The sequence below is a fragment of the Oncorhynchus mykiss genome, chromosome 3 (assembly GCF_013265735.2).
Source record: "Oncorhynchus mykiss isolate Arlee chromosome 3, USDA_OmykA_1.1, whole genome shotgun sequence".
Lineage (NCBI taxonomy): Eukaryota > Metazoa > Chordata > Actinopteri > Salmoniformes > Salmonidae > Oncorhynchus > Oncorhynchus mykiss.
In genome coordinates this window covers 48,144,487-48,168,207 of record NC_048567.1, presented here as the reverse complement: position 1 = coordinate 48,168,207, position 23,721 = coordinate 48,144,487, and the positions used below count along the sequence as shown (strand labels likewise).

Here is a 23,721-nt window from a genome sequence, read left to right as displayed (position 1 = left end):
TTGCATTTACTGAAATATGCTATGTCTGGAAAATATTATCGGTAGCTACCATCAATTACAATTCCTGTCTTAATCCATAACTGATATCATCGTTCTGGTTAGGAGGCACGATGTCACGAGAGAGTTTCAGGGAATGTTATTATACTCTAAGCGAGGAAGCAAGCTAACCTATGACAATGATCTCTGGCTTGATAAAAAAAACAAAAAAACATTTGCCATTGCATAATGGAGGCGTAATCAGTGGCTTGGCAGACAATACCAGAAGTCTGAACATGACATTGTATTAAGACCATGGCATATGAGAGGTATTAAAGTGACATTCAGCATCTAGCAGTATGAACCAGCAGATCATATCAATTTCAGATGTGTTTTATGTATGGCAGGGGTAAAATGGTAGTTTACTTTATCTTAGTCCTAGTTGTGACCAAGATACACGCAAGCAGAGAGAGAGTGAATCTTGACTCTGACAAGGTTAACAGGGCTTGGTCAGCTGCCATGACACAATAGGGAGTAGTGTGTTATTTCTGACAGAGGAATGGAAAGTGCTGTCTCAGTTCCCTCTGGTCTAGCACACAGTTTGCTTCGACTCACCTTCCAGTCTCCAAGGCTGTTCTAGACAATTTTAATGAGGATACAAATAGCTCATAGCGATTCAATGCACAGTCTTGTTTCACAGTGAAAATAAATCAATGAATGTCATCCCACAAAATCTCTCAACAGTGGAGAGACAGCCAAGCCCAGCCACAATCCTTAAAGAGAAATCTATGAGAGTATGAACAAAACAATTAATTTAGTACTCAATGTACCATCATCAGACTGAAACTGTAAACATGTCACAGACCAGTGCTATTTCCAAACAGTACCCTATTCCCTACACAGTGCACAAAATGTATGCACTATATTTCCAAAAGTGTGGCATTTGGAATGCACCCCAGCTTCACAGGTGGGCTTTTCTATATTCCTTTCAATTTGTTTCCTACACAAATTGGATTTAACTGTCGGTTCAGAGTTTTTCCCACAGAGATCCTATTAAATTACTATTCTATTTCCTAATTCTATGTTTTTTCCTGACCACATGAACTGACCTGAAAAAAACTCTGGGCCTTACTCATTACCACACAAATACAAGGACAAGGAGCTGCCGTAACTGTACAGTATGTCTATGAGGCATTGTTATTCCGTCATATGTTCCAGGTCCTTGACTCCTCTGGCAAAACAAAACCAAAATACATCTCATTTTTCACTCCAAAAGCAGATGTTGTTTTCCTCTTCTAGCCCTGTTTGACCGTTCTCGTGAGGACCTTGAGTCCTCTTTGGCTTCCATTTCCTTGGGCCACTGTGTTCCACATGGGTGGAGTGCTTTTTTAGCTAAACCCTAGACATGATATGAACTGTTTTCAGTGCAGGCAGCAGTACTGCCGCCCTCTGTGAAGTCACAGTTGATTAAAATGAAGTTGATGCTCAATGACACATCTACACATGTAATGCCACTAATATCATCTTCAGGCAGAGTGCTTTTTGGCCAGTATAATACCCCCTCCAAGTCAATGTGATGTCGCACCCCTTTTCGGGGTATAGTATATGACGACAGGAAGTCAGGTTGAATTTTGTTTGTGCCTTGGCTCACGGCAGGTAGCCTAGCAGTTGAGTGTTTGGGCCAGTAAACAAAAAATTGCTGGTTCAATTCCCCAAGCCGTCTAGGTGAATAAATTGTCGATGTGCCCTTGAGCAAGGCACTTAACCCTAATTGCTCCTGTAAGTCGCTCTGGATAAGAGCATCTGCTAAATGACTCAAATGTGAATGTCATTTTCTTCTCTTATGTGGTTAACTATACTGTGTACATAATGAAACATTTGCCTTAGCGCTTTGCAGCTCCCTAAACGGACTGGAGATGTACAGGAAGATCCAGATAGTTCCATTTTTTATCTTCCTGAAGCAGCCTAGTCATCAGCCTAGGCAGATTTCTGCTAATCACGTGAAAATCAGAGCCAGATGCTCCTCTAGTAAGTTGAAAATGTATTTTTTGAATCCTGGAGAAAGAGAATTACACAAAATACTCCAGGGGGGCTCTTTGAAAATGTACCACTGTGGAGAGCGGGGTTTTAAAGGCACTTCAGTCACTGTGCAGTTCTGTATTAACTCAATGTGTCGATCATGGTTAATAAGGAATGGGAGCAGAGTAAAAGCCATAAGACACATTCAAATGGAATCATTACACTTGCTCTCCCGCCCTCCCTCCTGTGCCTCGAGACATGACTCTCAATGCTCCTCTGAGGAGTCTAGAGTGAGCCGCGGAGCTCATGAATAAACATGTCGAGGATGGCACTGCTGTGAATAGGAGTGAGCAGCTTACAGCGTAAATGCATTATTGCGCTATGGAAGGACACAATCCACAGGCTCCTGTAGATGGGAACGCATATTGCAAGCGTCATGACATCCTTGAGAGCAATGGCCCTATCGACACAAGTTCACTTCCTATGAATGAAAGCTGATGGACTGTAAAGTGGCTGTGTTTGGTGTCTCCTTGTTTGACCCCATTCTGAGCTATCAGAACCCCTGCAAACCAATGATATTTTTTTGAGTGGGTCATTTTGTAAAAGCTTATCCCATTTCACCTCGTGTAAATTACATTAGACACAAGAGGGGGCGAGACAGTGTTGACAGCATACAAAAATAGTTGAGCATAAGGATGAATAGGCGGTAGGTCCCGGCAGAGGAAATAGAGGATGTGTGTGTCTAATCAATATTAAATCACATGACTCACAACTCGGTGGTGTTAGACCTCAGGTGCTCTCTCCCTCGCTCTTACTCACCCTCACTGTCTAACGGGAAGCACTATCAAATGAATCATAGGCATGCAGAATTGTTCACATAAAACTGTGGATGGGAATAGTCGCGCTTGTAAGCATCTCTTTTGGTTGTCCTACTGTCATGGTCCCACTGTGGCGGATCTTGAAATGCACCGTCAAGTGGTTAAGAAAGCCCAGTGACATCGTCATCAGCCACACATCTCCAGCTCTTTGACCTGAAGAAAGCAGAAAAGTTCAGCTGCTTATGTTTGTGCTTAGAAATGAAGGCAGAAGGACAACGAAGACCACAGTGAGGTACACGGCCAAAACCTTCGCCACAGGGCAATTGGATCTATTATCTAGGTGTTGAATAGTAAATGACTGTGAGAGGAGATACATCCACAATCACAATGTCTTCGCTCTCATTGAAGGTTCCTAATCACTAAGGTAAATGCCTTCCTTTGCGGGGGCTTTGCAAAAACGATCCTATTCCGAGGGGTGTAATAATACTTAGTAACTGAATGAGTGTGAACAAAGGGAAGCTGACACTGAGCAGTGTGGTGGAGTTAAATGGATAATGGGAACAGTCCCAGCTTAGCTAGCCGTGCTGCTGAGGTACGTGTGTGGGTGCCTGATTTCAAAGGAGACTCCCCTTTGAGGAGCTGAAGGGACATCCCCCCCCCCCCCAGGGGCGGACTGGGACAAGAATTCGCCACCGGCATTTTATCCACATCAGCCCACATCCTGACCCTACACACCCTACTTAGACACTGCTGTCACTGCGCTTCTTTTGGTTTCTGTCTGCCTGTCTGCTTAAGCCTTATACGTTATAAAAGCCAAGCTAACGACTTAGCCTATCTTGCAAATGAGTTCTTGGCATATGTGTTCCCCTGAATCAACACCTAACCTAAGTGTTAATTACTATTTCAGGGCTCCAGATTAACATTTCCCCTTGGTATCCTTGCTGCCACTAACTTTTACAGTTGGTGGCACCAGCCCATGATTTGGTCAGACTCCACATCCTCCACAACCACATTCGGCTGCTGCAGGAGACCAGGATGGCTGCGGTCAAAAGGAGGCGCATGCATTTTTTATTGATCTTTGCCTCTTTGGTTTCTCCCAGTATGTCTCAAAATGCATCGAGTGTTTTCCCCTCGTCAGAGTCAGGCGTTTAGCAGATGGAAGCCAGTCGATCAGAGTAATGATTAAAACATGAAATGAAAACAGATCAGGTTTTAATTTGAGATCAGGTAACAGTAGTGCAGCTTCCTTCAGTCTGTTGTATTAGCATCTCCAGGCAACTACATAAAGACTTCTCTGTGAGAACAAACTAGAAATGGAGATCGAAAATAGAATGTAAAAAAAAAAACATAAATTCAATTCATTTTGTGGTAGATTTCTTCAATAAATCAACCTTGGTTTATTCTCCAAAGATATAAATCCTGTTCTAGACCGGCTTGATGTAATTATCATCTGACAAAAAGCTGATCAACACTGAATTGGTGGCAGATGGAGTATTGGACAGCATATCAAGGACAAAATCCTTGCCTAGTCACCCTACATATCCACATATGAATTCCTATCTCTATCTCAAGGGGACATTGTTGAATCCAATCCAATGGTCACCAAATCATCTGTTTTAGCTTCCAGTGAGCTTTTGCCAGCTGATTAGCCATTCCAGCCCACTGGATGACAAATATCAGCTATCTAGCTTCCACAGTATTGGAAGACACTGATGAAAGATTAAAGTAAGCTACGATGACTAGCTTGGAGCAGTCTCACTGAGGCGAGATATGGCCACATGGCCAAGAGACTCCAAACAAAAGGTTAGCACGCCTTCCCTCCCCTCCCCTTACATTTTCCCCTATTAATTGGCTATGCGTCAGTGCAGCTGTGTATGGCCTCAGCAACACAGCCATGTAACAACCATGTCACAGTGTATTAGCAAGATAACCATGGAGAGTGTCACGCATAGCTTACACCATCTAGAACGGTTGTTTCTATGTCTTAATGTTGTGATTCATAACATTTTTGTTTTTGAAGATCAGTGTCAAAAATATGTAATATGAGAATGCTTCTCCCTCATTGGACAAGCTACCATGCCAATTTAACCTTAAGAAGAGTCTGCTGAACAAAATGACAAAACGTGTACGCCCACATCAATTTTGTTTTCATTATAACGTAGCATAAACACCCTATCTCGTGGGAGCACTAAAGATCAATTATTTAAGAGATGGACATTAAGTTCTACATATAACACTGTCCTAATTTCACTCTTCTGGACACTTTCAGACTTTTCTTGCTCATAAAAATGCTTCTTTACAGAGATGTACTTCAAGGCTGCCTGGACTTCTGTTGACCACTTCCATGAGCGACAGCACTTAAGAAGAGCTCCTCCTTAAATTTCAATTGTTTGTCAAATGATTTTATTGTACGTGAACAGTTTAGTTTTTTTGTTGTTGATTGCTGTGTTCTGCACATCAAGAGGAATTGGAAGATGCTTTTCATTTGTGGAAATAGTTTTGAGAGATTGATCGGCTTGGTTCTTGCAAGGGTCATCTGCTGAATCGTCAGGCAACGCAAGGAAGGAATGGTAACGGGGTGGACTATAAACCCAACAAGGACGACAAGAAGGGTTAGGACATAGACAAACAAACACAAAACCAACACAGGGCGAAAGAGTAAGGATTTCTGAGGGAATTCTGGAGGACATTTCAGGCCTTGATAAGAAAACAAGCATTCAGACGAGCAAACAAACAAGCAAAAGAACACTTGAAAATGAGGTGGGAAGATCCTAAACATGGAGAGGGTATCTTCATTTATGTGTAACGTGTTGTTTCATTGAAAAACACATTTATCATCTTTATTTGTATTATTCATACAAGTGCATTGTTTAAACAGTGCATTCATCTCTATAGGTGCGTTATTTAAATAAGTGGTATCATCAAGAGGCACAAGCACATCATTCTAGACCTTAGTGCATTGTTTAAAGAGGTCACAAGGGGGATGAAGATTGACTCATTCTCTAAGCATTGTTTCAGAGGCCTTGCCATCACGTGTCCTGAAAATGGGTCGTGGACATTCTAATCAATAATGAGGAGAGACAAGGTCAATCACCAATCAGGATATTACTTTTGTTCAAAATGTATTAATATGGAAGGGATAGAGTAATAACGATGGTCGGTTGAACCAACATGGCGACTGTTGGGTTGAGAGCCCCGACACAAAGGATACAAAGATATTTTATAGAAAAGATACACCTGCTTAGTCCACATGACAAACAACAGATGTGTGGAATTGGTCACAAGATTAGGAATCGCATGAAAGGAATTAATAATTCACAGCAGACACCGTATCTGCTGTAAAGACTGTTCTCATTGTGTGGAAACCACAGTCTGGACCCCAAAACAAGGTTTCCCTCATCATTATCCATACTCGAGTCACCTCCACCCTGGTACCTCCCAGTACACAAACACCAACTCATTCTCTGAAATGCGGTCTCCGAGAGACAACAAGACCATTATCAATCAGTTGCTAGAGTTAAATCTAAGAAGCTCCTCTCAGTTCACACAGACACAATAGAGTTCTAAGAACCCGATTCTGTTGCATAAAACAACCATTCGTTGCATAAAACAACAGTATTATAACATAATCTTGTAATTTCTACACGAAAATGTTACAAGTGAGTCATGAAAGAAAAACATTTTTTTCTAAGAGAATCCCCAGAGACTCAGAGGAACTCAGAGGGAAGAAAATATAAGGAGACCTTCTGTTCACCAGTACACAGATGATCCTAATGCTTGGCACACAGCTCTCCAAAATACCAATAATGAACTTAAAATGTCAGAAAACAGAACAATAAACAACTCTACATTGATTCCACCTCCAAATATAACATTAATATTTATTATAACGGCACTGTGATGTTCAAGGTTCAGAGGCCAGTCTGGATCAATTTGTCCCCTACTTCGACCAAATAAAACCTCCTGTTGCTGAACTTAAAACCTCTTCACTGCGACTACCTACAACATGCTCCACTCCATCTGTGCCCCAGTATGTAGTCCCTAGGGTCCCTCTCCCTCCCTCGCCTGCAGCAGACACAGCCCCGAGTATGCCTCTCACACGTGACACCTGCAGTACCACAGCATCTATTAGAGGAGATCAGCCTGGTGCGTCAGCATAGGGAGGAGATCCGGGAACTGCAGTGTGCAGTGAAGAATGTTGAGGAGGACAACCAGACTCTCAGGAGCGAAGTGGGAAGACTTAGAGAGGAACTGTCCGGTACAGTCAACACCAGCTCCATGCAGGACCTGCAGAAGGAGCTACATGAGCTAAGGCAGGAATTTCCCAGCCACCACCATCCACTCTACAAAGTCCCACAAAAACTTTGAACCAAGCCAAAAGCTGAATCGGAATCCACCAACCAACCCAACCAACCAATGCACCAACCCAGCTGACCTCCTCCATCCCCATTTCACGGCCTGTAATTACTCCCATCACTCCTGCCGTCCTCCACAGACCTGATGAGAAACCAGACATTATATTAATGATGGACTCCAATGGAGTTAATTAGAGAGAGAGCTTTGGAGCTCTTGACTGTGGCCCAGCTTGGCTCCCCCAGCCATATCATCATTCACACAGGGACCAATGACATGCGACCCCAACAAGAGAGGGTGGCAACACCCAGGGGACTGATAGAGAGGGCCATCTTCCCCCTTGCGGAGATTGTAATATATCCCCGCTCCAGATGAGAGATTTCCATCCTGCCATCCTCCAGAAGGTAAATGCCAGCCTCTGTCAGGAATGTGTGCTATGGCCCAACGTACACCTGGTCCACCATCCCACCCTCAGCCTAGACTGTCTTTATGACAATGCACACCTGTTCCCATCTTTCGCAAGGACGTTAAAGGATTCAGCCACCAACTCCCTGAGACAAATCAGACATCCTTTAGACCTGGATCCGGTGATGCCATTCAGAATGGAGAACAGCCAGCAACACTGTCCCCCACACCACCCTCCACCTCTTCTCCCCCAGGAGACGCAGTCAAAGAGGCCATATGCAGAGTTAAGAACATCGCCGGCCACACTGCCTTCCACACCACCTTCTTCAATTCCCCCTACAACCTCCCTCTCATGCTACTAGACCAGGCTTGCCTCGGCACAGCTCTACCAGACCAGGCCCGCCTCAACACAGCTCTACCAGACACAGCCCATCACAGCAGAGCTCTACCAGACAAGGCTTGCCTCATCACAGCTTTACCACACCCGGCCCACCTCAGAACAGCTCAACCAGTCCCGGCCTGCCTCAGCACAAATCTACCAGACCAGGCTGCCTCAGCACAGCTCAACCAGACCAGGACCGCCTCAGCACAGCTCAACAGAACAGGCCCGCCTAAGCACAGCTCAACCAGAACAGGCCCGCCTTAGCACAGCTCACCAGAACAGGCCCTCCTCAGCACAGCTCAACCAGAACAGACCCGCCTCAGCACAGCTTCACCACACCCGGCCCACCTCAGCACAGCTCAACCAGACCAGGCCCGCCTCAGCACAGCTCAACCACAACAGGCCCGCCTCAGCACAGCTCAACAAACAGGCCAGCCTCAGCACAGCTCAACAGAACAGGCCAGCCTCAGCACAGCTCAACAGAACAGGCCAGCCTCAGCACAGCTCAACAGAACAGGCCAGCCTCAGCACAGCTCAACAGAACAGGCCAGCCTCAACACAGCTCAACCAGAACAGGTCCGCCTCAGCACAGCTCAACCAGACCCAGCCCATGTATCATTCACATCGTCAGCCTACATATACTGAGAGTTTGCCATACTGCGTTCCACCCCCTTCAATTCACCCCACAACCTCCCTCCCAGGCTAGTTTTGGTTACTCTCCCTACTCCCATTCTCAGTACAAGGCTGGAACACTCTTATCCCCAATGGCAGCCCCAACCCTGCAACAGGAGCCACACCAAGGTTTCCTGTCCACACCCAGAACAGGGTATTGGCAGCCCCACCGATCCCCTGCAGCAGCTCCACTCCTTTGGATGGAGCTTCATCCGGGTGGACTGCTCTGCTCTCCCAGTTCCCACCCCAGCCCCTGCATCCAACGACTTGAGGGATGTCTGTCAAATGCTCAGTCTGCTCTGCTCTCACGTGGTTGGCCAGGGACCTTGGCAAAGTCTCAGCTCACTGAAGAAGTAGCTGCAGATGACCCTATGCCTGTTAGCTCTTATGGGAATGAGCTAAATACCCCCTCTGACTTTAAATATTGTAGGAGGCTTGGCCTAATGTTCCTAAATGTGTGAAGTATGATAAAAAAAATGGACACAATTGACATTTAGGTACAGGACTCGTGTCCTGACATCATGGCTCTCTCAGAAACATGGTTAAATGGTTATATCTCTGATAAAGACATTGAAGTAAATTATTATAATGTATTTAGATGTGACAGGTTACAAAAATAGGGAGGAGGGGCCATATACAGTACCAGTCATAGGTTAGGACATACCTACTCATTCAAGGGTTTTTCTTTATTTTTACTATTTTATACATAGTAGAATAATAGGGAAGATATCAAAACTATGAAATAACACATATGGAATCATGTCACCGGAAGGTTGCAAGTTCAAATCCCCGACCTGACAAGGTACAAATCTGTCGTTCTGCCCCTGAACAGGCAGTTAACCCACTGTTCCTAGGCCGTCATTGAAAATAATAATTTGTTCTTAACTGACTTGCCTACTTAAAGAAAGGTAAAACATTATTTTTTAAATGTAGTAACCAAAAAAGTTTGAAACAAATCTAAATATATTTTCTAATCTTCACAGTAGCCACTTTTTTTGCCTGGATGACAGCTTTGCATATGCTTGGCATTCTCTCAATCAGCTTCACCTGGAATTCTTTTCCAACAGTCTTGAAGGAGTTCCCACATATGCTGAGCACTTTTGTGACTGCTTTTCCTTCACTCTGCGGTCCAACTCATCCAAAACCATCTCAATTGGGTTGAGGTCGGGTGATTGTAGAGCCCAGGTCATCTGTATTCTTGACTGTTTACATACAAAATATTGACTTGTCTGTAAAGAATTGCAACATGCACTTGTATGCCGATGATGCTGTTGTATATGCTATTGCCCACACAGTTGACCAGGCTCTATCTGAACTAGTCTGCCTTCATTGTATTGCAGAACAACTTTATTTACCTGAAATGAGTATTGAACGCAGGTAAAACTAAGAATGTGTTGTTCTCTAGAGCGCATAAAAATTACTCTGATGATTTAATCTTATGTACTTTGGATGGTGTCCATATTGATCGTGTCCTTGCTTCGAAGTATCAGGGCATCTGAATAGATGAAAACTGTTTTTTTTTAAAGTATATTGATGAGTTAGCAGAGAAGCTGAGAATACAAATGGGCTTCTTCTGTAGAAGTAGATCCTGCCTCTCTAAATAGTAGAAAGCAGATTATTCAGTCGACGTTCCTATCAGTCCTAGACTATGACGACATCATCTATATGAACGTAGCTGCCACTTCATTAAATCCATTAAATGCAGTTTATCATAGTGCACTCCGCTTTGTTATGGGCGACCATTTTAGTACTCATCACTGCATTCTCTATCAGAAAGATGGTTGGCCTTCTTGGATGTCACGTAGGTTGATACATTGTTATTTTTTCATTCATAAAGAAAGCTCTTTTGCAAATGTCAGACTGTACCTAACATCATTACTAAACTTTAGACATTTGAGTTACCACACCCGGTCTCAGGGATGGCTAACTCTGGAAATTCCTTTGTTCTCTAGGTCTCTATCTTGTAGTTTTTTTGCACCTTATTTGTGGAACAATCTTCAAAATGTTCTTAAATGTAATGTTTTGGTGCCTCTATGCCAATTTACAAAGCTGATTGAAGATCTTTTTACTGAAGAATGTGTTTTTATTTTATTTTTACGACCGTGACTTTCTGCTTGCATTTTGTATTTTCTGTCACTTATGTAATTCAGGGCTCATCTGTAAAAGAGACCTTGGTCTCAGTATGACTCCCTGGTAAAATAAAGGTAAAATTCATTAATTAAATAAAAGACGAAGAGCACCACCACACAGCGGTAGACCTTTGGCAATAATGGCTCAATTAGCATATATGTTTTGAATTATTGATGGTGGAAATATAATCTAGTTAAAATGCCTATTTAATCTGTTCCATCTGACTGCCCAATCCACTGTCTCATCAGCCGAGCCGGGCACTTTATAAACTTGATCTCCACTATAAAAACCATCGAGACATTATCTCACATTTCTTTTTGACTAACATTTTGTTTTCAACAGCAGAGATAAAATGGTTATGTAATTCAGATAGTTCTAGCCTCTATCAATTTAGACTTCACTTATTATTGTCAACAAGATGAATATAAAGAAAATGAAGACGTGATATCCCTTCTCAACTTGTCCCTTTGCTGACTATTGGGGAAATTTGAAATTATAAGACTGTCAAATCTTTCAATTACAAAGTACATCCTCTTAATTACACAATTGCTTTGCCCGCTGACCTTATGCATTCATAGTCAGCTTGATAAAAGCTTTTTCCATGATGGATGCATTATCCTGAAAGGCCACGGCATCACTAAGATTTGCATTCCTCTGTGGCCTGGTATCTGACATTCAATAGGACCAAGGTAAAAAGCTGGAAAACTCAATTTGACTATCTGTGAGTGTGGGGTCTGAAGACGAGGATCATGTTGGGGTGCTGAGAGAGCACCTTAGGCGGTGAGGGCGATCCTAGATCTTGTAGAGTGACACTTGAAGGGAAACTTGAACCCACCGACTGGAATTGATAATGATAGACATCCAATCACTGGTAGAGACACTAATGTACACTATCAGCACTTTGTATTATCCTGGACCTGCCAGTTTCAATGACCCAACCTACCTGTGAATGATCTACAACTCAGAGAGGGGAGGTGGTAACTCGGTCATATTCAGTAGTGCACACAATAGCAAAACGTTTCGCAATGGAAAATGAAAACCACGGTTTCTTATTAGACAAGTTCACTTAGTCCCTCCTTGTTTTTTTAATTAAATTGTTTTATTTCACCTTTAGGTAGGCCAGTTGAGAACAAGTTCTCATTTACAACTGTGACCTGGCCTAGATAGAGCAAAGCAGTGCGACACAAACAACACATGGGATAAACAAACATACAGCACAATAGAAAAGTATATATACTGTGTGTGCAAATGTAGTAAGATTAGGGACGTAAGACAGAAACGGGAAAATGGGAAATTGGTGGTGAATGGGCAGAGCGGGTCAGTTAGGTACATGCAGGACCTGAGTTCGAGGCTGGGGCCGACAGGTAAACAAAATTAGGTACCGTGTTATTGAAACAGTCCAGGGGGCATCAACTGTATAGCCGAGTGATCATAGGGTCAGAAGAGCAGCAACAGGTGAGTCAGGGTGCTGTTCGGTAGTCACTACTACGCTAGGCAAGCAGGGGACACAGCGTTCTGTAAAGCTAGCGGGCCGGGGCTAGTAGCTGGTTCTTCGGCGACATCGGAACAGAATAGCTTGTTGAGACCACATCGGGCGATCACATCGGCAGTCCAGTCGTGATGGATCGGCGGGGCACCGTGTCGATAGTAAAGGTTCCAGGCCAACTGGCAAAGGAGGTATTGTAGCCCTAGAATTAGCTGGTACATGGGCCTAGCTCGAGGCTAGCTCAAGGCTAGCTGGTGATTGCTTCGGGACAGAGGCATTAGCTAACAGTAGCCACTCGTTTGCAGCTAGCTAGCTGCGATGATCCGGAGTAATGATCTGGTGTAATGATCTGGTGATATGGTAGAGAGAAGCAGTCCGATATGCTCTGGGTTTCAGTCCATTCTCTTCCATTTGGTGTCTAGTGAATTCAACCGTGTACACACCTAATGACACAATTGTTTAGGAATATGTATAGCACTGAATAACACCTCTCAAACCGTAATCCAAATGTTCCTGTACTTTTTAGGGAGATTTACCGCCAACCCGAGAGGCACACATACATACTACTCTATATCCTGGCCACTATCCACAATAATTAATGTAGTCTGATTTGATCGGTGTACTGGCAGAGGGAATTAACTGGAGAATTCGCTATTCAATCAACACACCAGAGTCTGTCTGCCTTCCTAATGACTATGAAAATGTGTGAATAGTTTCCTGACCGAAAGTAGGAAATGATTGGCCTTATTTACTTTATTTTCCCCCAGTGGAAATAATTATTATACACCTGACTTTCAGCGGGTGACAAGATGAGGAGGGACCCCCATAGCTCACCCTTTTAGCCAGGTATTGTTTTCCCATCTAGTAAATCAATTCCCAAACATATTTCCGCTGAATTTGCCATTCTGGCCCCCTCTTGGGTCCGCATGGGTCTCCTCTTTCCTGCAGCATATTCTGTACTCACACACAGTAGCTAGTTTCTTTGCGCAGATTTCAAATGTGACGCAATGTGCAACATTAATGTATGCCAACTGACAGACACAAGATCCGTGTATACACTGAATAATTTATTGCTGAGAAAGATGAAGATGAATAGGTGTCATTGTCGTCATGTAATTGCGGGTATTCCTAAATGCTGTTAACTAAAAGCGATGCATGTTTAATACCTGCAAATCTTCCTTTGGCATCTTCCTTTGTAATGAGAATCTTAAAGCGCTGACTATGAACAGTATGATATCAGAGGAGGTGAGTGAGGCTTATACACCGGATTTTGTTATAACCGATAGCAGATTAAATATCTGAAGGCTTTACTTATTACCAATTCACCACAATTACAATGATTGTGATATGTGGTTGCCTTACCTACAGTAGCTACCTTAAGCTGAATACCCTGACCGTAAGATGCTTTGGATAAGTGTCAGCTAAATGTCTTCTTTTTTTCTCATCCAATAAAAACATTCATGTAATTCACAGTTTAGGAAATAAAATGTTGTTTCAGAAGGGTTGTTCTATGGGGGGCTGCTGATGCACGGAAGCATCCTATTAAAGCTTGACATATGAAGGCAGTCCAACAAAAGATTGATATATTTAGTCAGACAGACAGCTACTGCTAATGAATGCGACTGGCAGCGTGGTGTGAGATCCAGCTCTGAGACGAGTCCTGTGAACGAGCAATGTGTGTTCTTTGTGAGCCCGGCTGGTAGACGAGGGAGACACAGACATTTGCATATGGAAGGATGGGCATTTTTTTTTATTGCTTATTATTGCACATCAGGTGTTCTTCCTAGAAGGGCAGTGGATATGTGGCTTGTTTTATGAGGGCAGCGAGACTTTCGGGAGAAATGGAGTCCCACTGAGGAAAGGATTTATTTATGTCTACTGTGAATGACATTGAATGAATCTGAACCTGCTTTTTACACTTCAGTGGTAATGCTGATAGCATTATATTGTAGTGGAGGATATAGGGTTATGGTCCAAGGAGATTAGGGAGGGTAAATTATGAGTTGAACATAATCTAATGAGTGGATAGATTTAGCAGCCAGATAACTCTGCATCATCAGTGACAGTGCATATCTACCCCTACCACTCCGGTATCCCTGCACATTGTAAATATGGTATTGGATCTGACCCTGTATATAGCTTATTTATTTATTTATTTTCTTGTTTGTTTTTGTTCCACTTTTATGTTATTTTTAGGACTGAATTGATATGGATTCCTGTATTGTTGGGTTTCGAGCTTGCAAGAAAGGAATTTCAGGTACTTGTGCATGTGAAATACAAACTTGAAACAAGGCTGGATACATTTTTAAACCATGCATATAGGCACCAGGAGACCACCCTCTCAACATCCTGGCCTTCCATTCTCTAACAACAATGTGAACTTATGAACAAAAACATGTTTTGATAAAGAATGCCTCCTATTCCAATTATATGGCCATACAAATGAATATAATAGTGTATACTTGTCTATATGGAAGGACCCTTAACATGTCAGTATGTATTTTTGTTTACGATGCCATTCTGATAAGCTTGTTTGGTGTCCTTTGAAGCAAGTAATAACATTTTCCTAACATTGATGCCCTACCAAGGCCCCGGGATGCTCCTCCTCACATTGTACTGGCTCTAAATAGATTGGAGGACCCTAAGGAACCAACTCAAAAAGTTCCTGTATCATCATTTTTGTTGGTGGTAATTAGGTAGCAGTGCAGCTTTAGCATATGCGTTATAACTAAACACAGTAGAATTCAGTTGAGTTTTGAGGTAACTGGAAGAGCACAGTCAATCTCTCGAAAACAGCCGATGTGGCATCGATATGAGTCGGAAACGTGTATTCTAGTGATATAAATGTACTATAAAGTGTGCATGTGATAATCATTGTAAAAAAAATAAGTATTGTCCAAAATGTTACGGAATAAACGGTACCGTAACAGTTTTTCTTGGGTTGTGTACTGTTGGCAGAGGGAATGTACAAACGCTTGCCACGTGCGAACACACACACATTAAACCCTCCCCCCCGGGACAACTCTCGTTTGGTTTCAGTCATGGCTGCTGCATTTCTTTAAGACCAAGTCGAAGAACGAGGCCAAATCATGGAGTTCAGCGCCCCTTTAAAAGGTCTTGATGGTGTTGTCAACCTTTTCCTCCTCTATTATTACAGCATGGCTCAGCTACAGCATGCATGTGAAGCATTCAGACTTGCAAATTATTGTTGTTTTGTTGTAGTGTCTCCAGTAGCGCTGAAATAATTAGCAATCTGTTAACACTCTCTTGACTGATTAAGTTCTGGTAAGGATATTCTGAGCGCTGTTAGCGGTTTGCGTGACATTTCAAAGATTCAAGCAATCACAGTCATGCACAAAATATTAGTAACTATCACCTAATGTAATACTGATTTAGTGCTGAGACTATTAAACTTGGATTAAATGTTGCATTCAATGTTTTGCATATACTACATTGTATTGTAGCCTAACTGATTCAGTTTCCGTAAAACACACATTTACTGGCTTGTGGTCAGTTGTTATTCTTCTCCATTCTGCCTGGAGAAAGTCAACCCCTTGTGACTGAAATTACATCACAGGAGGTTGGTGGCACCTTAATTGGGGATGATGGGCACATGGTAATGGCTGGAGCAGAACAGGTGGAACTCTATCAACATCAAACATACAGTATGGTTTCCATGTGTTTGATGCCATTCTATTCGCTGCATTCTAGCCATTATTACGAGCTGTCCTCCCATCAGCAGCCTCCACGGAATTGCACCCTATTCCCCCGAATTGAACACCTCCCTCTGCAACTGGCTCCTGAACTTCCTGACGAGCCGACCCCAGGTGGTGAGGGTAAGCAACATCACTTCCGTCATGCTAACCCTCAACACGGGGGTCCCACAGGAGTGAATGCTTAGTCCCCTCCTGTACTCCCTGTTCAGAGTCCAAATCACTAAGGACTTAAAATGGTCCACATGCGCACAGTCGTGAAGAAGGCGCGACAGCTTCTCTTCCCCCTCAGGAAGTTGAAAAGGTTTGGCATGGGCCCTCAAATCCTCAAAAGGTTCTACAGCTGCACTACTGAGAACTTTTGGCTGCGTCACTGCTTGGTACGGGAACAGTACCACCCTCAATTGCATGGCTCTACGGAGGGAGGTGCTTGCTTCTTCTTCTTATTTCTTAATTTTATGTTTTTGTTCTACCCTACATTATTTTTAGTGCTACATTGATATAGCTAAATGCATTGTTGGGTTTGGTACTTGCAAGAAAGGTATTTCACTGTATTTCTGCACGTGACATTAAAACTTTAAACTATTCCCTATATAGTGCAATGCTTTGACCAGGGCCCTGACTCTTGTGAAGGAGGGATTATTTAGGGAATTAGGTGCAATTCAGTACCCAGATGAGGTCTCGGTAATGGATTCTTTGTCACGACTTCCGCCGAAGTCGGTCCCTCTCCTTGTTCGGGCGGTGTCCGGCGGTCGACGTCACCGGCCTTCTAGCCACAGCCGATCCACTTTTCATTTTCCATTTGTTTTGTCTTAGTCTTACACACCTGGATTCACTCACCCAATTACCTGTTTATTATTTAACCCTCTGTTCTTTGTACATTGGTCCGTTATTTGTGGGCTCGTATATTTGCCTTGTATTTTTGTATTTTGAGTAAAGTACGTTGATTACTAATTTCCGCTGTCCTGCGCCTGACTCTCTACACCAGCTTCACACAGGACCCCATTACAGAATCACTCACCAACCCATTGGAGCCAGCAGGAGCAGACGCCCTCCCTATGGCAGTAGAGGAGAGCGTCCAGCAGCACGCGACCATGTTGCAACGTCTGGGCACCGCCACGGATCGCGTGCTGCAGACGATGGATAGTTGGGAGAGAGGAGGAGGATTTCCAGCACCTCCACCAGCCCAACTACTGCTGACCCCACTGTCCACCTCTCCTTCACCTGGTCCCAGCGGGATTCGGCTCACGCTCCCAGAGGAGAGTATGATGGGATGGCTGCCGGATGCCAGGGGTTCCTACTACAGCTCAAGCTCTACATGGCGACCGTCCACCCGGCTCATTCGGGACGTGAGAGCGTGTCCGCCCTAGTCTCCTGCCTCTCAGGCTAAGCCGAATATGGAGTGAAGGTGACACGGCGTTGGACCATTACGCAGAGTTCACCCGCCGCGGAGTTCACCCTCCGGTTAACAACTGTTCCACCTTAGGCAGGGGACGAGGAGCGCACAGGATTTTGCATTGGACTTCCGGACTCTGGCTGGCCAGCGCGGGATGGAACGACAGGGCCCTGATCGATCACTACCGGTGCAGTCTGCACGAGGACGTCCGTTGGGAGTTGGCCTGCATTGATTGGATTGTGCAATAAATTTCCTGGTAAACACAGCACTTCCCAGGAGTCATGTGTATCCTCTGTCACAGGAGGAGATGGCGGCTATGGAAAGATATGTCTCCGAATCCCTGGGGCACTGGGGCAGGGATACATTCGGCCCTCCACTCCACCTGCCTCCTCAAGTTTATTTTTTGTGAAGAAGAAGGATGGGGGTCTGCGCCCGTGTATTGACTATCGGGGTCTGAATCAGATCCCAGTGAGGTATAGCTACCCACTGCCTCTCATCGCCAGTGCGATCGAGTCAATGCACGGGGTGCGCTTCTTCACAAAATTGGATCTCAGGAGCGCTTACAACCTGGTGCTGGCGCTTACAACCTGGTGCGAGGGGGACGAGTGGAAGACGGCATTTAGTACCACCTCAGGGCACTATGAGTACCTCGTCATGCCGTACGGGTTGCAGGCCTTCGCAGGCCGAGTCTTCCAGGCCTTTGTTGATGAGATTTTACAGGACCTGCACGGGCAGGGTGTAGTGGTGTATATCGACGACATTCTGATATACTCCGCTACACGCGCCGAGCATGTGTCCCTGGTGCGCAGGGTGCTTGGTCGACTGTTGGAGCATGACCTGTACGTCAAGGCTGAGACATGTCTGTTCTTCCAACAGTCCGTCTCCTTCCTAGGGTACCGCATTTCTACTTCAGGGGTGGAGATGGAGAGTGACCGCATTTCAGCCGTGCGTAATTGGCCGACTCCCACCATGGTAAAGGAAGTGCAGCGGTTTCTAGGGTTTGCCAACTACTGCCGGAGGTTTATCCGGGGTTTTGGTCAGATAGCAGCTCCCAGTACCTCACTGCTGAAGGGAGAACCGGTGCGGCTGCAGTGGTCGGCTGAGGCAGACAGGGCTTTTGGTCACCTGAAGGCTCTGTTTACCTCGGCTCCCATGCTGGCTCATTCGGATCCCTCTTTGGTGTTCATAGTGGAGGTGGACGAGTCCGAGGCTGGCATAGGAGCCGTGCTCTCTCAGCGCTCAGGCACACCACCAAAGCTCCGCCCATGTGCTTTCGTTTCGAAGAAGCTCAGCCCGGCGGAGAAAAACTATGATGTGGGGGACCGAGAGCTGTTGGCTGTTGTCAAGGCTCTGAAGGCGTGGAGACATTGGCTTGAGGGGGCTAAACACCCTTTTCTCATCTGGACTGACCACCGCAATCTGGAGTATATCCGGGCGGCGAGGAGACTGAACCCTCGCCAGGCAAGGTGTGCCATGTTTTTTACACGTTTTCACTCTGTCCTACAGACCAGGTTCCCAGAACGCTAAGGCAGACGCACTATCCCGGATTTATGACACAGAGGAGCGGTCCATGGATCACACTCCCATACTTCCAGCCCCTTGCCTGGTGGTGTGGGAGCTTTACGCGGACATTGAGCGGGCGTTACGCACAGAGCCCACTCCCCCCCAATGTCCAGCTGGGCCCCTGTACGTTCCGTCTGCTGTCCGCAACCGGTTGATCTATTGGGCCCACACGTCACCCTCCTCTGGTCACCCTGGCATCGGTTGGACGGTGCGTTGCCATAGTGGGAAGTACTGGTGGTCCACCTTGGCCAAGGACGTGAGGGTTTATGTTTCCTCCTGCTCGGTGTGCGCCCAGTGCAAGGCTCCCAGGCACCTGCCCAGAGGGAAGTTACAACCCCTACCCGTTCCACAACGGCCGTGGTCGCACCTCTCGTTGGTCTTCCTGACGGATCTTTCTCCCTCACAGGGCAACACCACGATCCTGGTTGCTGTGGATCGGTGTTCTAAGTCCTGCCGTCTCCTCCCTTTGCCCGGTCTTCCTACGGCCCTACAGACTGCGGAGGCGCTGTTTACACACGTCTTCTGGCACTACGGGGTGCCTGAGAACATAGTTTCTGATCGGGGTCCCCAGTTCACATCCAGGGTCTGGAGAGCGTTCATGGAACATCTGGGGGTCTCGGTCAGCCTCACCTCAGGCTTTCACCCAGGAAGTAACGGGCAGGTGGAGAGAGTAAACCAGGATGTGGGTAGGTTTCTGCGGTCATATTGCCTAGACCGGCCGGGGGAGTGGGAGGCGTTCATCCCCTGGGCAGAGATGGCCCAAAACTCACTCCGCCACTCCTCCACTAACCTCTCTCCTTTCCAGTGTGTACTGGGGTATCAGCCGGTTCTGGCACCTTGGCATCAGAGCCAGATCGAAGCTCCTGCAGTGGACGGATGGTTTAAGTGCTGGGAAGGGGCCTGGGACGGATAAAACGGGCCGTGAGGCGGAAAAAGGCGAGCGCCAACCGTCACCGCAGCGAGGCTCTGGCTCTCAACCCGAAACCTGCCCCTCTGTCTGCCCTGCCGGAAGCTGGGCCCGCGGTTTGTGGGGCCATTCAAAGTCCTGAGGAGACTGAACGAGGTATGCTACAGGTTACAGCTTCTCCCAGATTACCGTATTAACCCCTCATTCCATGTGCCTCTCCTCAGGCCGGTGGTGGCTGGTCCACTCCAGGAGTCTGAGGTGCGGGAGGTTCCTCCGCCCCCTCTGGACATCGAGGGGGCCCCAGCATATGCTGTTCGAGCCATCCTGGACTCGAGGCGTCGGGCTTCAGTACCTCGTGGAGTGAGAGGGGTACGGTCCGGATGAGAGATGCTGGGTGCCGGTGGAGGATATTTTGGACACTTTGTTGCTGCGGGAGTTCCATCGTCTCCATCCGGATCGCCCTGCACCTGGTCCTCCGGGTCGTTCCCGAGGTCGATGTCGGCGCACTGCTGGAGCCGCGCGTCAAGGGGGGGGTTCTGTCACGACTTCCACCGAAGTCGGTCCCTCTCCTTGTTCGGCGGCGTTTGGCGGTCGACGTCACCGGCTTTCTAGCTACTTTTCATTTTCCATTTGCTTTGTCTTAATCTTACACACCTGGTTTCACTCACCCAATTACCTGTTTATTATTTAACCCTCTCTTCCTTATGTTTGTTTGTGAGTGATTGTTCTTTGTAAATCGGTCCGTTATTTTTGGGCTCGTATATTTGCCTTGTATTTTTGTATTTTGAGTAAAGTACATTGATTACTCATTTCTGCTGTCCTGCGCCTGATTCTCTACACCAGCCACACACAAGACCCGATTCCATTCTTCCTTCACTTAAAGAGGCAGCTCAGCAGCACTAGGTCTGGTATGACTCTGTTCTAAGCGTAGTCCTTTCAGTCTTATGTTTGCATCCCAAATTACACCCTATTCCCTGGTGCACTGCTTTTTATCAGAACCCTATGAGCCCTGGACAAAAGCAGTGCACTGTAAAGGGAATAAGGTTCCATTTGGGCACATTCTATGTGTACACTGTGAAGCTCTGGCCTGACTTGTGTGCTGTAGCCTGCTGCTCCCACGTGCCTCAGATGTCTGCATTCTAGGCCAATGTTTTGCAAATGCAGGATAGTCTGAGGGCAACATGTTTCACCACTGTGCCTTTAATCGCATAAAGCACGCTACTTATCTAGTGCCGTCTTGGCCAATCAGTGACCCTGTCGAATCCGCAAACTGCCTTACTATCATATAGCTAGGGAATTCATGATGAACACTTAGCCCTAAGAGGTGATAGCAACATTTTATTACATGATCAATTGCACTAACAGCATAGTTGGAATAATATGGTTGGAATAATAATAATAATAATAATAATAATATAATAATAATACATTATTATTATTCCAATGATCATGGTTGGAATAATAATAATAATGTCGAAGTAATTGTTTCTCTCCTTGGGGGCTTTAGAAAGTATCCAACCCTCAGCGCTATATTATTATTAAAAAGGTGCCTGCTCAGGTTCAGTAGCAGGCGTATGCAAGAACACGGATTACAAGTTATACTGTAGTGGAGCTCAAATATGGAAGGAGAGCATAAGGTACGTCACCTTTTAGACATGGCAGGTTTACTATTTCTCTTCCAGGGTCAGACTTCCAGTGCTACACTCACATAATCCCGGTGAAGAACGAGGAAGGCGTAGTGATGCTGTTCATCCTAAACTTTGATTACGTCCTTGAGGAAGGAAGCAGCGACTCGACAGAGAAACTGAACCACACATCCCCGGAAAGAACTGATTCCGGTGAGTATTTTACCCTATGCACTGCACTGCTCGGTATACTGGTAATGTGGGTATGAAATATTACAGTTGTTTTGACTCTTCCCAATACAGAATGGATGTGCATCAAATGGCTCTCTATTCCCTACGTAGTGCACTACTCAAAGGTAGTGCACTACATAGGGAACGGGGTGCCATTTAGGACGCGGCCCTATGTAATGATGTAGGACTGCAGCTAGATCAAGGAGCCCATCCCATAGGAAGCCCTAATTGACTTCCTACCAGTTCCCAAAGACACACTCCTCTTCAATAGAAGGGCAATTATACAAGTGGATTCCACTAATTGCGATTATTCATGCTCATCCTCGTCTATCTGCAAGAGGCTAATTAAGCAAGTTGGAACAAAGCTTAAAGTGGCAAGTTGGAACAAAGCTTTAAGTAACTGTCCAGTGTTTCATTAATTATATTACCTATAATTAATAATAATATGAGTGAAATAGTTTTCCTTCCAGAAAAAAATCATTGAAATATGTTAAAAAGCTGCTTTTCTGTGTTGGAATGGTGTGGGCTTACCCCCAACAACAGAACAGTGTGGGCCATGTATGTGTATGCCAGTCATAAAGATATGAATGCGAGTAGACCGCTGATTGGCCAGCTCAGCCAATGAGCTAACATGACATCATGTTCTATGAGGAAATAGCAAGCATTTTTTAAACCAAAGCAAGTAAATGCTTTGGCCACCAATACCAAGCAATCCCAGTCGAATGAAAACAAAGGGAATAGAGCTTGGTGTCATTTTCAAACAGATTAAAGAGATGTTTTGGAACTTTGGAGAATTTGAAAGTGACTATTTTCTGCAAGCTGTGAAGTGCCATTTTCCCTATTTAGGGACTATACAACATCATTTGGGTATGAGTTAACAGAATATGAACTTTTAAAAGTGATATTTTCACTGGACAGTTCTTTTAACATCTGAACGACAGATCGCTAGATTGTGTTTTTTTTCACAAGGAAACTGAGTAGAAAGCTCAAACGAATAGATAATGGGCTTTATCTATTGACCAGCTGCTTCCATAGGATAAATTAGCACATATGCACTTTTCAGCGGCAGGAGAGCTTTTGCTTGGCCATTTTATTTCACCATTTATTTGGCCTCCACGAATGTGGAATATTGCCATCTCTGCTCTTATTTTTAGAGATAACAGAGCAGTGGTGTTTGAACTGGGAACTGTGTCTCTTTACCATCTCCTCCACTGATGTGTGTCAGAGGGTGTAAATGTCAACAAGACATCTCTGCTTGCTCCTGATTGAAGGTGCCGAGCATCTCCTCTCACTGAGCAAGGCAGAGCCCTCCGCTTGGTTCAGCATGAATCCTGAACACTGCACCCAAGGCGGTGGGGGTTGTGTTTCCTCTGTGTGTGTCGTGTGTCAGGTTGCAAAAAATCTGTGAACTTTCAATAAATACCCTGGTTTTCTGGAAAAAGAAAGGGAATTTATTGAAAGGTCCTGGAATTTTGCAACCCTAGTGTGTGTGTGTGTGTGTGTGTGTGTGTGTGTGTGTGTGTGTGTGGGTGGGTGGGTGTGTGGGTGTGCGCATGTGTGTACGTATGTGTGTGTGTGTGTGTTTTAACATGACTAATCAGAGCTGATCGCTTCTTCCGTACTAGAGGTCTTCACTGAAGGGAAAAAGTACCACAGAAGGAAGGGACAGATACGCAGGTGGTGTGACAGATCAGCAGACCGACACCACAGGCACACTTATGCTTTATCCATTTTATGGACATAAATGCATAGGCCTGATGTTATTGGCCTCATACAAATATGCTTTCCTTGCAAATTGATTTTAGGGACCATGGGGAGCTAATTATGATCCCATACATACTGTACGATCTCCAGGTATCATAGCAACTAGCACAATAGTATGTGCAAGTGAGAGCATAATCCCTCCTTCACAAAGTCTGCACACAGAACCCACTTCTCAGGATTTTTTCCAAGATGTCACCAAGACCTGAGCAAATAGAACAGCTGCACATTACCAGGAAAAGAGATACATTGCACCGTATGAAAATGTATCTTTCCGCTATGCT

General features: G+C 45.2%; 1 protein-coding gene across 1 annotated transcript in view; it reads left to right on the top strand.

Annotated features, from left to right (window-relative positions):
• The window catches only part of LOC110520070 (potassium voltage-gated channel subfamily H member 7-like), a 55,824-nt gene that overhangs the window by 1,850 nt on the left and 30,253 nt on the right, over positions 1-23,721 (top strand). The window contains exon 3 of the mRNA XM_021597081.2: positions 21,503-21,658. Coding sequence (XP_021452756.2) covers positions 21,503-21,658 — 156 coding nt within the window. The remainder of the gene's footprint in view (positions 1-21,502; positions 21,659-23,721) is intronic.